Below are 14,272 nucleotides of genomic sequence, written 5' to 3' on the forward strand. Positions count from 1 at the left end.
ACCACAGACCCTGTCCCCCATATAGACCACAGACCCTGTCCCCCATATAGACCACAGACCGACGGACCGACCGCCAGTCAACAGACAGACGGACAGACAGACAGAGGGACTGCTGGGTACACGCCGCCTCGGACCAGCAGACAGTCCAGTGAGGACGTCTGGACAGATGTGCGGTCTGTCAGTAGCTAGCAGACTGACTGATCGACTGACTGATCGACTTTTAAACTGCTCAAAATATTCACTGACTGATTGTGTTTTCCACTGAAAGACTTCTAAACAGAATCTGGGAAGAATCACAAAGCAAATTTGACCGACTCACTTGACTGATCGACTGTTTTTTTTGTTTTTTTTTCTGTGGGTAAACTACTAAAACTCCCGACCGCCTGCCTGAGTTTTCCGGTGAGAGACTGCTGAGCTGTGGCAGGACCGCTCCATCAGACAGACGGAGAGTGTGTGTTTTTCCTGGGTAATACTACTGAGTGGCCGACCGACCTTTCTCCAAACTAGAAACCTTCCCCAGAGAGACTCACTGAAGACGCCTGTTTTCACGTAGATCCGATCCGCTAGCCACCGGGCTGCGGAAACGTTTCTCACGTTCTCGCGTGGCAAAATGTGGCGTCCAAAATTTGTAGCGCGCCGCTAATGTCTGCTGAAATATCACACGTGTCAGGTAGGGATGCTGAATGAAACAACTAAATGAACAACTACCAACGAAGAAGTAATTTCCTGTGTAAACCAATGAAAAAGGGCGGTGGTGGATCTGACGCACGTACCTTCTTTTCTGCTTTTTCTTTTGGCGGCGATATATAAAAATACACATTCATCCATTAGAACGGTCATTCCCGTTCAAATCAACGTTCCTGGACGGTCGGAGCGGCGGCCATCTTGCTGTGACCCGTCGGACTAGCTTCTGTATAAAGAGACTCACAGCAAGTCACTGAGCTGAGAGGTTTTACAGCAAGAACCAAAGCAGCTTCTCTGTCTCCTCGCTGCCATGGATTGCTAACATGCTAATGTTGACTAGAAGAGCTAGAGAGAGAAGTACACTAAGAAAAACAAGCCTTTTTTTTTTTTCAGCTTGACCACCATGCATTTTAGAGTTTCCATGTACAATAATGTCCATGTACAGTAAGAAGGAAATACAAGATATAAGGAAAGAAGATATATATGTTAAAAAAAGAAAAAACAGTACAGAAAGAAATTTGCAAACCTGAAACAAAAAGTGGGCGACATGTTTCTTAAGCATCTAACGTGGTTCTGCATAATGAGATGGTCCAGGCCTCTTTGTTAGTAGTGTAGGCCAAGTTCTGCTCAACAGATCCTCCTTAATTACATATTAAGAGTAATATCCACTGGGTTTTTAAAAGGTGTCATAAGACCAGGGGTGGTGAAACTCTCTTAAACCCACAGAGCAGCGATATGCTGACAGAGCATGAAACTCTGAAAAGTTTAAGGTTCAGCGCGAGTGCAAGAAGAATTTAATTCCAAAACACTTTCTTTATTTTTGGCAATAAAAATCATTAGTCTTCTTCTGCATTGTATATATATAGCTATAAAAAAAGAACAATTTCATCTTGTAAAATGTGCTTAATTTGTAAGTAAACAGCTCATGTTAGCTAATAACTTCAATAATTTTTTTAACACATGAGCTTCCTGAGTTGAGCCAGAGTTTACTTCAGCTGTGTGCCGGACTGCTGAAGCCTGTTCTGTCCGTTGTAATCCTGTGAGCTAGCTGCTAGCTGCTAGCTGCTAGCTGCTAGCTGCTAGCTGCTAGCTGCTAGCTTTTCTAACATTTCAACAAGTTTTCTTCAACACCCTCGTCATCAGTGGAGACACGAGGGGATTTTCCTTTAAAACACGGCAGAGGTAACAGAGGAAACATCACTGGAGATCAAACCGAGGACTTGCTGTTACCAGACTTCAGTTACAAACTGGCTTCAAGTCTGATTTGTCTTTACATCTCCCAAAGTAACACTTTGTTGTGTTTAACCAGAGACGGCCTGCCTGGTACCTGCTTATTTTATCTAGAGGCTCATGACTTTGTACCACAGCTAGCAGCTAGCAGCTAGCTGCCAGTGATGTTTCCTCTGTTACCTCTGCCGTGTTTTAAAGGAAAATCCCCTCGTGTCTCCACTGATGACGAGGGTGTTGAAGAAGACTTGTTGAAATGTGCAGTAGATATATTGGCTCTCACTGGGTGTTTGCTCCCAGCAGAGCGGACCTGATCTCCGCTCGCTGCAGGATCTTCACTCAAAGTTTCACGTTAGTGAAAAGCTGCTCTGTCAGTCAGAGATTCCCCTCCTGTTCTGGATCCGGAAGCCAAACTTCTGCTTTATCCAAAACATCTTACGGTACCAAGAGTGTTGTCTTTACCTGTTTATCATCCGTGGCCCCAGTGAGAATCTGAACCCAGATCAGCGATGTTACTGTGAGAGGCTTTCTGAAAACCTGTGAATGTCACTGCTGGCTGCTGAATGTAACGGATGTGAGATCGACCGAGTGCCGGTTCCTACAGTTATCCATTGTGTTAGACAGGAAGCAGAACTGCAACTGCTAGCTAGAACGTTGCTGCGTTCGTGCCATATGGGACGGTAAAGATGGTAAATACAAACTTGAAAATATTGTAAATTTTTGCTCTCTTTCTGCGATGGACCTGTGATTTCTGACGACACCGACAGAAATACCTGAAGCCAGGTGTGCAGCATGATTTATTCATTTCAAATAAAATGACCAAAATGAACGCTTTTGTGATCACAACTGTTAAAACGGCAGGCAGCACTCGGCCACATGCCGGGTTTCTCTCCTGTGGCTCACAGGATGTGATTCACAGTGTTTGGTTTGCTATAAAACATAAACTCAAAGTGCTTTACACAAAATAAATGGATTAAAACAATTACAAGCAAAATCAAAAATGCAAGCAAAAGCAAGGCAGAAATTAAAACAGTAATTTGTCTATTTGTCTGACATTATAATAGAAAGAAAGAAACATAAAAACTAGGTAATAATAATAAAAAATAGAAACATTCTTTTACTTTTGACCAAAGTCTACAGAAAACTTAAATCATGGCGTCTTGACGGCTTCACATGACTTCAAACACGTGAACGCTTCCGAGTTATTCCCGTATGACATGAACGCAGCATGAGACCAAGAATGTTACCGTGGCAACCGGCCAGCGCTGAGGAGCTGCATCTTCTGTCCAATAGAAACGTTTGATTTGCTCACTGAGATCAGTCAAGAGTTAGCGTACCTCGATATTGTTCGTAATAAATGATGTAAAAACACTACATTAGGTCACGTGATGATGGAAAATCATCATTCAGTATCGTTAAAATATTGAACATCCATTTTGTGAAAGTCTCATTTTGTTAAGGGCTTCAGTTACCTGCTTTACTTTAAAAAGCATCAGAATTGCTTCATCATTTTGTAAGATTAGGTGTCAGTTTTATTTTTTTCAGTTTTTTATTTTTTATCAGTTTTATTTTCTCATTTTGGACTGAAACTCTTCATAGATTTACGACTCACATGTCACTTTAGTTAGTTGATGATTTAAAGCCAAGACATTTGATTTTTTATATATATATATGTTAGCTGTAAACAGAATAATGACCTATGAGGCCTACAGCATGTCTTTGTATGCTGATGACAGCGTCCTTTTTGTAAATGTGCCTTTTCTGTATTTTTAAGCAGCACATTCATTTCCCCACATGATCTTCTTCTGTCATTCCAAACACATCGACTTACTGAAATCAGAAGAGTTTATTGATTATGAAAATGTAGCTGAAGGAACAGAGTTTCTATATGAATGCTTATGTTTACCCTCCCACACACAGTTTAACGCTTGATTATGAGCTGTATGTATTTGGTGTGTGTGTGTGTGTGTGTGTGTGTGTGTGTTACCTGTCTGCCTCACTGCTGCTAATCATATCACTCTTTACTGTTCATGACTCTATTCAAAATCTGACGCTGTTCCTTCCATCTGATTCACTGTCAGCAGGACTGAAGGCAGCGCGGCAGGGTCAAGGAATTGAAAGTGACACGTTAACATCTGGGGGGAAATATTTAACATCTGTCCTGAAACACTTGTTAGTATTTCTCATTGAAAGCAACAGGCACCGCTAACCAGAAGCTAACAGGCTAGCTTGCAGCTAGTAGCACTGATTGGTTTCAAAGAGAATTGCTAACATCTCTTAGCCATTAGCTGTTTTTCAGTCAACCAAAGTACCAGGAGAGACTGATGACATCATCAAGTCTACATCTGAAGGTTTTATTCCATAACGCTTCATATCCATAATCCATTTGGGGGGAAAAGTATTAGTATTTTTAAAAAATGCAGATGAATCTTTCTTCTCATTCTTTTTAAACACATAACTCTTGTAAGCAGAGGTATTATAATAATGTGATTTACTCTCATTCTGTCATGTTGTGAGAATAGAATAGAGTGGTGGATAATTCACTTCAGATTGAGCCTCTTCATTATAGATTTAGGGTTAAAATGTAAATGAGATGCAGTTATCAGCTGTCACAGTTCGGACAGTTCAGCGAGAATATTGCGAACTCTGAACCGACGCATCTGCCAAAGGTACCGAGAGTGCTCTTTATGTTACCATGGCAACAGACGCCTCGCCACAGCGGCCAATGAGATTTCACCCTTCCGTGAAATCCTGTGAAGGGGGGTCGGTCTCTAACACCGTGCACGCTTACATGCAAACTCAACGTCCAATCACAACCTGATTAAGGAAAATGTCATGTAAACCTTAATCTGATTATCTTAATCAGTGTCAGCGTAACCTCGTTAACTCATCTAGACTTCTGCTCGATTCTTGGATTTATTTAGCGATGTAAACACTTCAGACTGGTTTCATTTAGGGTTTTTTTTTGTTGTTTTTGTTTTTGTTTTCCATTCACTTTCCGCTAACACTGAGAATAGCATCTGCATCGAGGTGTTCTGTAAGCACATCAGTGCAAGCAACAAAGAAACGCCCCAAAAAACGGACAAAATGATCCAACGTTTTGTCTTCTATTCAGATCATCACATCCCTCTCTGAGTAAACCAACCTATCAAATAAATCCGTGTAAACCTGCATTATTTGGGGAAAATTGCGTTAATTTGAACCATGTAAACGCTTTAATTGCGTAACGGTGTTTTGTTTACCTGTAAACTTAAATAAAGTGCCAAGATGTACAAACAGCTGGATGATCACAGATTTAAAGGTTTTACACTTTGTCAGATTTTAGATGTTGAGCTCATTGACTCCCATGTAGATGAATCCTGACACAAATGCAAAGGATTGTGGGATACGCAGCGGCTGTTGACCCGTCCTGGTTTCTGTTTGTCGTACTTCGTCCGTCTTTCCTTGTAAATTTCCTTCCAGGTTTGTGAAATCACTGAGCTGCCGATCGTTGTTTCTGATGTTTTGTTTTCTGTGTCTGGTTTGACTTTGTAATTAGTTTCACTGTACAGCTTTTTCAAATAAATCACAAAATGGAGTCCAAACCTTCGCCCTGTTTGATGGATTTTGCTCTCATTTGTCTCTGTAGCTGCCATATTGTGGATTCATGTAGTTTAATGTGATCGTGAATATAATATCTGCTGTCAAATGAAAACCTCACATCTCCGAAAAGTAAGGTCTCAGCAGTTAAGAGACCATTTTAATTTTGTACTTGCTGCCTTTTGTATTTTAGTTTTGGTATTAACAAATTAGTGTTTTGAAAGGGTTTCGATGGAGGTGGAGTCATGAAACGTAGTCAGCACATAGAGGACCATGAAAACTCTTTACATACAAAAAAAAACTATTTTTTTCCCGTGACATTGGGTTTAAATCTTGGGATGTGACACTATGTTCATTCTAGACCGGTGGTTCCTGACTGTTTTTAGCTTGTGACTCTTAAAACTAAGTGATGATTCCATGTGTCAACTCTCTTCTTAACCCTCTTTGACTCACACACACACACACACACACACACACACACACACACACACACAGGCTGCCAGTGAACACAACACAGCCACGTTGGTGTAAATGTTTACTTCTATACATTCATTGAAAGGAAATACATTACATCAGAGTCGAGTGGAGATCAGATCCCTGGTCAGTGGAGCCCTGAAGACGAGTCGCTGCAGAGCAGACCGGCTCGAGTCTTTATCTTGTTTCCAGAATATCTTCAGTGAAATTATCTTCCTGCTGTTTCCAAGAAACATCCATGTTCTCACTGCTGTACTTTTGTTTAAAACATTTCTTTGAAGTGAAATCAAAGTTTCTTTGCTGAGATTTTTTCTTGTTTCAGATCCAGACTGACACAAAGCAGAATGACTTCCTGTTGCAGTAAGATGCGATAATTTGACGTCAAATATCTTTCGACAGCTAGTAGTAAACAAAATAAATTAGCCAAGTGTATCATTTTTTGCAGTGTAACAATAATAATAACAATAATAATAATATACAATCTTCAAATAACTTATTTCCAGTAAAAACAATCTTTCCCTCCCTGCAGGAGGTTAAAGGTGAAGGTTTGGCGTCGACATTTCGCTTCCAGCAAAATACTCTGCAGATGCATTCTTAAAAATAATTCACTTTGGTAGAATATCTGTTTTTATATTTCCATGCATATGAATTCATTAACTGCCTGGTAACAGATGATGCTGGCTGTGTCGGATATGTTGTACTCGCTTTTATTTTGAAAAGCCTGTGCAGAGTTGGACTGCTGTGATGTGATTTCACTGTTAAACATGAAGCTGTGTACCGTAAGAAGTATGAACGTTAAAAATATTCTGCCAAAGTGAAGTATCTTTTAAAGTCTTCCTTCCTTCCTTCCTTCCTTCCTTCCTTCCTTCCTTGACTGACTGTGATGAGTGTAAAGTTTCAGTTTTCGATGTTCAGTGTTTTTATTTGTTTCCTCCGCCGATGAAGTCAGAAGGAGGTTTTGTTTTGTTTTGTTTTGACCGGTTTGTCTTCAAAAAGTTATGAAGGGATTTGTCTGATCGCTCCTGACCCAAAGATCAGCTGATTAGATTTTGTTGATGATCTGGATCTGGTTTCAGCTATCAGATGATTCTCGTTTTTGTTTTTTTTTAGCCAGAACTATTATGCTATCAAGTGCTGCTGGGAAAGTCAGAGATCTGGGACTTCTTGGGTCAGAAAATCAAACCAGGAGGACAAACGATGAACAAACTGTTACGGAAGAGTTGGCGAAGGTTTGCATGCCTTCAAGTTTTACACAAATTTAAATTTTCTATGGTCATTTATGTGTTAAGAGAGTCTGTTAAACCTCCATGTAGATCAGCATTTTTCTTTTCTTTTTTTGCAGCATTGTGTTATTTTTGTCCCACAGCAGCGTTCTGATCAGTCTGCAGCGGAGAGGAGACGAAGCTCTAGTAGCTAGGAAGGAAGGAAGGAAGGAAGGAAGGATGCATCTGTACAGTATTTGAATTAGCCCCATCTGAAGCTTCAGTCAGTCCCTCCAGGTGAGAATGATAAAGAGAAGTGCAGAAGGGAAGCCTGGAGAGACTCTTCCCTTCCTGATCTGAGCTGAAACACTGAAGTCAGACCGGAGTTTAAAGTTTAGGAGAAAAAGTTTAAAGTCATTTTTCTCGGTTCCTGCTGTCTGGCTCTGCAGGAAGGTCACGAGCTGAAGGTTTCCAAGCTCCCCCTCTACACTCAGACATCAGCTGGCAGACCGCTGCACAGTGCACACACACACACACACACACACACACACACACACACAGGGCTGCGGACAAACACACCTTCAATTCAGCCAATTCACACTGAGAAGAGAAACTGCTTTTTGATCTCACACAAATACCTGAAATGAACACGACTTGTTGACACCAAACTACATGTTGAAGGAACAAAGTGTTAGAACTCAGTTTTCCCACCATGAAACTGTTATGTGAGTTCAATTCCCAGCTTGTTCAAAGGAAATTTTACTCAAATTGTTATTTTTTGTGAAGGTTTTTCTTATTTAACTGACCAAAGCCTTTCACTAACCTTAACCAAGTTGTTTTAGTTTCCTGAACTGAACTGTTGTTAATGTCGTGTCCCAATTTGTGTTTTTGTCACAGAATCCAGTTCATGGTGGAGGAACGTCATTTTCACATTATTCACGTCATTCGTGTCATAATTCGTAAATCTGAGTTTCAGAGTTTGTGCTCATTTCACAACTTTTCATGAGATCATATTTGTGTCTCGTTCTGCCTGTTAAACACACCGGAGCAGCACTGAGCCGGCTCTGCTGCTGCTGCTGGTCTGGAACACGTTCATGTTACCTTCAACACAACATGATGTCGTGTTATTGACAACACACAGAGATTATTACATATTAATGTATGGCCTGTTGAAAAGTAACACCAGTGAGTGTCGTCAACGGCCGATATTGTCTGTTAAAGGTGTATAAAGTCACTTACACATGCTTTTATTTTGAAAAGCTAGTGCAAGATAACTACAGCCGTGCGACTTAAATATTAAAACTTATATTCTGATTTGTAAGATGCATTCATGTAAACAGAAAGAACAGATATTTTACCAAAGTGAGATGTCTGCCTCGGTCACTTAATGCGTCGAACACTTTGATCTCCAAGACGGAAACTTTAGGGAATCCGTTACCGCGGCAACCTTGTGTTGATTATTCATGTGTGAACTAAACGTAATGTCGTAATGTTTTCTTGATGAAAACATTCATCAGGGAATCAAAGTTACAATGAAACTGTGTTCTGTGATGCTGTGATCAATACGCAGGCCTCTGTTAGGGTTAGCAGCTGTTTGAAGTCCCAATGAAACAGCATTCTGAGAGCGTCTTACTTTCTTAATGTGATGCATTTCCTGTTGAAACAGGATGTGGGGGGGGGCGGGGCTTAAAGTAGGAAGGAGAAGGAATGGGATTTTGATATAAAAATACAAGAAAATGAACTTCTTGTTATTTTTTTTTGGCATAACTGGTCAGACAGGTGTGTGGTGTGATGGAATCAATCTGACTTTTCTGTTCAGCGTGTTGAAGACAACACACACACTTTAGAAGAGTGTGTGTGTGTTGTTGTTGTTGTTCATGTTGTTGTGGACATCAGGACAGCTGCTGCTGGCTGGAGACGGCTCAGTGACAGGACAGACTGTGTGTGTGTGTGTGTGTGTGTGTGTGTGTGTGTGTGTGTGTGTGGGTAGCTGGTTGGGGAGGGTTTAGCATCCCGTGACTGTTACAGTTCAGGTCAACAGTACAAAAGGACACAGGTTCAAATCCCCCAGCTAAGCAGTTCACAGCTGGCAGGGTGTGTGTGTGTGTGTGTGTGAGAGATAGAGAAAAAGATGGTGTGTGTGTGTGAGATCAACAGAAAAAGATGACGTGTGTGTGTGTGTCAAAGTGGATGTTTTGGCTCGCTTTTATATTCATGACAGCATGTGTGTTGGTGTCTATCTGTGTTCTTGTGTGTGTGTGTGTGTGTGTGTGTTTGTGCATCTTTGTGTGCATGATTGTGCGTGATGGCACTGTAGAGTGTGTGTTACATGTGTGTACAGCATGTGTGTGTGTGTGTGTGTGTGTGTGTGTGTGCTTTGTGGGGGCATGTGTACCTGTGTGCAGACCGAGTGATTTTGTTAAGTCTGTGTGTGCATGCAGGTGTGTGTGTGTGTGTGTGTGTGTGTGTGGGTGTGTGCTCAGTCCAGGGCCAGTAGTGGCTGTGTGCTGGTCTCTCTGTCCGTCTGTCGCAGAGTTCCTGGTTCCACCGCAGACTGAGACCTGAAACAGGAGACTTGTGTCAGGAATACTTCAAACAAATCCAAATTAATATCTGGTCAGCAGCCAATAAAAACTAAAAACAGAGTTTATATTAAACTACAGAAGCCCTGAAGGGTCAGAGAGAGAAAAAGTGATTTGGCAGATCCAATTTCTCCATTCATTCATTCATTCATTCAAATCAAACAATGCTGTGACCAAATCTGTCAGTCCTACTACAGCCAGATGAGTGTGTGTGTGTGTGTGTGTGTGTGTGTGTGTGTGTGTGTGTGTGTGAGAGAGAGATTAATCCTCTGCTGTGGACTGATTTGTCTCTCTCTCTCTCTCCCTCTCTCTCTCTCTCTCTCTTTCCCTCTCTCTCTCTCTCTCTGTCTCTCTCTCTCTCTTTCCCTCTCCATCTCTCTCTCTCTTTCCCTCTCTCTCTCTCTCTCTCTCTCTCTCTCTCTCTCTCTCTCTCTCTCGCCTGTCAGTCAGCCAATCAGCTGACAGGCACAGGAAGAACAGGAAGTCTCCTCCAGGAAGTAATCCTCAAAGTTCAGTTCATGCTAGGTTTGAAGCTAAAGGTTGTATTTTGAAACGAGGTAAATGTTAAAAAGATCTAATTACATGCAGCATGTAGTGTTTCTCCTCCTCACCTCTTCATCATCTCCTCGTCCCCTCCTCCTCCTCCTTCTCTTTATCCTCTTTCTCCCCTCTTTCTCTCCTCTTCCTCTCCTCCTCTTCCCCCATTCCCCATACTTCCTCCTTCCTCCTTACCTCCCTTTCCTCTTCGTCTCCTTTGTCCTCTTTCCTCCTCTCCACTCATCATCATCTCCTCTTCTTCTCCTTCCCCTCTCCCCTTTTCCTCCTCCTCTCTTCATCACCTCCTTGTCTCCTCCTCCTCACCTCTTCATCACCTCCTCCCCCTCCTCCTTACCTCTTCATCACCTCCTTGTCTCTTCCTCCTCACCTCTTCATCACCTCCTCCCCCTCCTTCTCACCTCTTCATCACCTCCTCCCCCCTCCTCCCTCTCCTCTTCATCACCTCCTCCTCCTCACCTCTTCATCACATCCTCCCCCTCCTCCTCACCTCTTCATCACCTCCTCCCCCTCCTCCTCACCTCTTCATCACCTCCTTGTCTCCTCCTCCTCACCTCTTCATCACCTCCTCCCCCTCCTTCTCACCTCTTCATCACCTCCTCCCCCTCCTCCTCACCTCTTCATCACCTCCTCCTTCTCACCTCTTCATCACCTCCTCCCCTCCTCCTCACCTCTTCATCACCTCCTCCTCCTCACCTCTTCATCACATCCTCCCCCTCCTCCTCACCTCTTCATCACCTCCTCCCCCTCCTCCTCACCTCTTCATCACCTCCTTGTCTCCTCCTCCTCACCTCTTCATCACCTCCTCCCCCTCCTTCTCACCTCTTCATCACCTCCTCCTCACCTCTTCATCACCTCCTCCTCACCTCTTCATCCCCTCCTTGTCTCCTCCTTGTCCCCCTCCTCCTCCTCACCTCTATACCATCTCCTTGTCTCCTCTTTCTCTGCTCTTCCCCCTCTCTCCCCATACTTCCTCCTCACCTCTTCATCACCTCCTCCACCTCCTCACCTCTTCATCACCTCCTTGTCTCCTCCTCCTCACCTCTTCATCACCTCCTCCCCCTCCTCCTCACCTCTTCATCACCTCCTCCCCCTCCTTCTCACCTCTTCATCATCTCCTCCTCACCTCTTCATCACCTCCTCCTCCTCACCTCTTCATCCCCTCCTTGTCTCCTCCTCCTCACTTCTTCATCACCTCCTCCCCCTCCTTCTCACCTCTTCATCATCTCCTCCTCACCTCTTCATCACCTCCTCCTCCTCACCTCTTCATCCCCTCCTTGTCTCCTCCTCCTCACCTCTTCATCACCTCCTCCCCCTCCTTCTCACCTCTTCATCACCTCCTCCTCACCTCTTCATCACCTCCTCCTCACCTCTTCATCCCCTCCTTGTCTCCTCCTTGTCCCCCTCCTCCTCCTCACCTCTACACCATCTCCTTGTCTCCTCTTTCTCTGCTCTTCCCCCTCTCTCCCCATACTTCCTCCTCACTTCTTCATCACCTCCTCCTCCTCCTCCTCACCTCTTCATCACCTCCTCCTCACCTCTTCATCCCCTCCTCGTCTCCTCCTTGTCCCCCTCCTCCTCCTCACCTCTACACCATCTCCTTGTCTCCTCTTTCTCTGCTCTTCCCCCTCTCTCCCCATACTTCCTCCTCACTTCTTCATCACCTCCTTGTCTCCACCTCCTCACCTCTTCATCACCTCCTTGTCTCCTCCTCCTCCTCCTCCTCCTCCACAGTTCTCTCTGACGTGCAGAGCGTCGTAGGTCAGCGTGTACTCCGTCTCGTCGTTGTAGTCGGGTCCCAGCAGCGTCCGGGCCCAGATCCCCATGTCGTACGGCGGCAGCGTCCCGCCGAACTCCGACGGCAGACACTCCGGCTGGATGAGCTGGTGCAGCGAGTTCAGGTTGTTCCCGTGCAGGAAGATCTGCAGGCGGACGGGACGGGACGGGACGGGACGGGGTTAAACTGAGAAACAACATGGCGGTTAAGGCGGTCTGTATGCCTAGAGATCCAGAGGTGGAGGAAGAGACGGGACGGGGTTAAAGTCCCAGAGAAACCACATTTTGAGAGCGTCGAGACAAAGAGGAGACGGGAGAGGAAAGGGGAGAGGAGAGGAAAAAACGAGGAGATGAGAGGAAAGAAAAGGAGGGAAGAAAGGGCAACGGAGAAGAGGAGAAAAGAGGAGAGGAGAGAACAAGAAAGAAAAGTAGAGAGGAAAGACAAGGCGAGGTGGGGAGGAGGAAAGAGGAGAGGAGAGGAAAGACTAAGGAGGGAGGGAATGAAAGAGGAGTTGGGGAAAAAAGGAAGGGGACAAAAGAGAAGAGGAGAGGAAAAAGAGTGAGAGAAAGAGGAGAGGAGAGGAAAAACGAGGAGATGAGAGGAAAGAAAAGGAGGGAAGAAAGGGCAACGGAGAAGAGGAGAAAAGAGGAGAGGAGAGAACAAGAAAGAAAAGCAAAGTAGAGAGGAAAGACAAGGCGAGGTGGGGGGAGGAAAGAGGAGAGGAAAGACTAAGGAGGGAGGGAATGAAAGAGGAGTTGGGGGAAAAAAGGAAGGGGACAAAAGAGAAGAGGAGATAAGAGGAGGAAAGGAGAGGAGATGAAAAAACGAGAAGAGAGATGAGAGGAGAAAAGGGGAAGGGAGGAAAGAGGAGAGGAGAGAACAAGAAAGAAAAGCAAAGAAGAGAGGGAAGACAAGATGAGGTGGGGGGAGGAAAGAGGAGAGGAGAGGAAAGACTAAGGAGGGAGGGAATGAAAGAGGAGTTGGGGAAAAGGAAGGGGACAAAAGAGAAGAGGAGAGGAAAAAGAGGGAGAGAAAGAGGAGAGGAGATGAAAGATGAGGAGAGGAGGAGAGGATAGGAAAAGAAAGAGGAGGGGAATGAGAAGAGGAAAAACGAGAGGAGAGGAGGAACGATAAGAGAATAGAAGAATAGAGAAGCATAAAGGAGGAAAGAAAAGACGAAAAGGAGGAGAAAAGAGTGGGATCAGAGGTGAGGTGTGTGTGTGTGTGTGTGTGTGTGTGTGTGTGTGTGTGTGTGTGTGTGTGTGTGTGTGTGTGTTACCCTTTTCCTGGTCTTGTCTTTGAGGAAAGGTTTGATGATGGTGTACATGGCGTGGATGTACCAGGGCTGATTCACAAAATGGATTCCTCCAAACCGAGCCGGGAAACTGTCCTGAAGAGAGGAGGAGGGGAGGAGAGGAGAGGAGGGAGGAGGAGAGGAGAGAGGAGGAGAAGAGAGGAGGGAGGAGGAGAGGAGGGAGGAGAGGAGAGGAGGGAGGAGGAGGGGAGAGGACAGAGGAGAGGAGAGGAGAGGAGGAGAAGAGAGGAGGGAGGAGGAGAGGAGGAGAGGAGAGGAGGGGAGGAGAAAAGAGGAGGGAGGAGGAGAGGAGAGGAGGAGAAGGGAGGAGAGGAGGGGAGGAGAAGAGAGGAGGGAGGAGGAGAGGAGAGGAGGGGAGAGGACAGAGGAGGAGAGGAGGAGAAGAGAGGAGGGAGGAGGGAGGAGGAGAGGAGAGGAGGGGAGGAGGGTGGAGGAGAGGAGGGGAGGAGAAGAGAGGAGGGAGGAGAGGAGGGGAGAGGACAGAGGAGGAGAGGAGGGGAGGAGAGGAGAGGAGAGGAGGAGAAGAGAGGAGGGAGGAGGAGAGGAGGGGAGGGGAGGAGGGGAGAGGACAGAGGAGGAGAGGAGGAGAAGAGAGGAGGGAGGAGGAGAGGAGAGGAGGAGAAGAGAGGAGGGAGGAGGAGAGGAGAGGAGGAGAAGAGAGGAGGGAGGAGGAGAGGGGAGGAGAGGAGAGGAGGAGAAGAGAGGAGGGAGGAGGAGAGGAGAGGAGGGGAGAGGACAGAGGAGAGGAGTGGAGGAGAAGAGGAGAAGAGAGGAGGGAGGAGGAGAGGAGGGGAGAGGAGGAGAGGAGAGGAGGGGAGGAGAGGAGGAGAAGAGAGGAGAGGAGGAGAAGAGAGGAGGGAGGAGGAGAGGAGAGGAG

The 14,272-nt window shown here is 45.2% G+C and overlaps 1 protein-coding gene across 1 annotated transcript in view; it reads right to left on the bottom strand.

The window, feature by feature from the left end:
- Window positions 1–9,645: 9,645 nt before the first annotated feature.
- Window positions 9,646–14,272, bottom strand: part of LOC139916325 (clavesin-1-like) — a 9,834-nt gene continuing 5,207 nt past the window's right edge. The window contains exons 5-7 of the mRNA XM_071905163.2: window positions 13,360–13,470; window positions 11,990–12,225; window positions 9,646–9,727 (exon numbers count right to left, since the gene is read on the bottom strand). Of these exons, the coding sequence (XP_071761264.2) occupies window positions 9,646–9,727; window positions 11,990–12,225; window positions 13,360–13,470 (429 nt within the window). The remainder of the gene's footprint in view (window positions 9,728–11,989; window positions 12,226–13,359; window positions 13,471–14,272) is intronic.

This window comes from Centroberyx gerrardi, chromosome 22, assembly GCF_048128805.1.
Source record: "Centroberyx gerrardi isolate f3 chromosome 22, fCenGer3.hap1.cur.20231027, whole genome shotgun sequence".
Taxonomy (NCBI): domain Eukaryota; kingdom Metazoa; phylum Chordata; class Actinopteri; order Beryciformes; family Berycidae; genus Centroberyx; species Centroberyx gerrardi.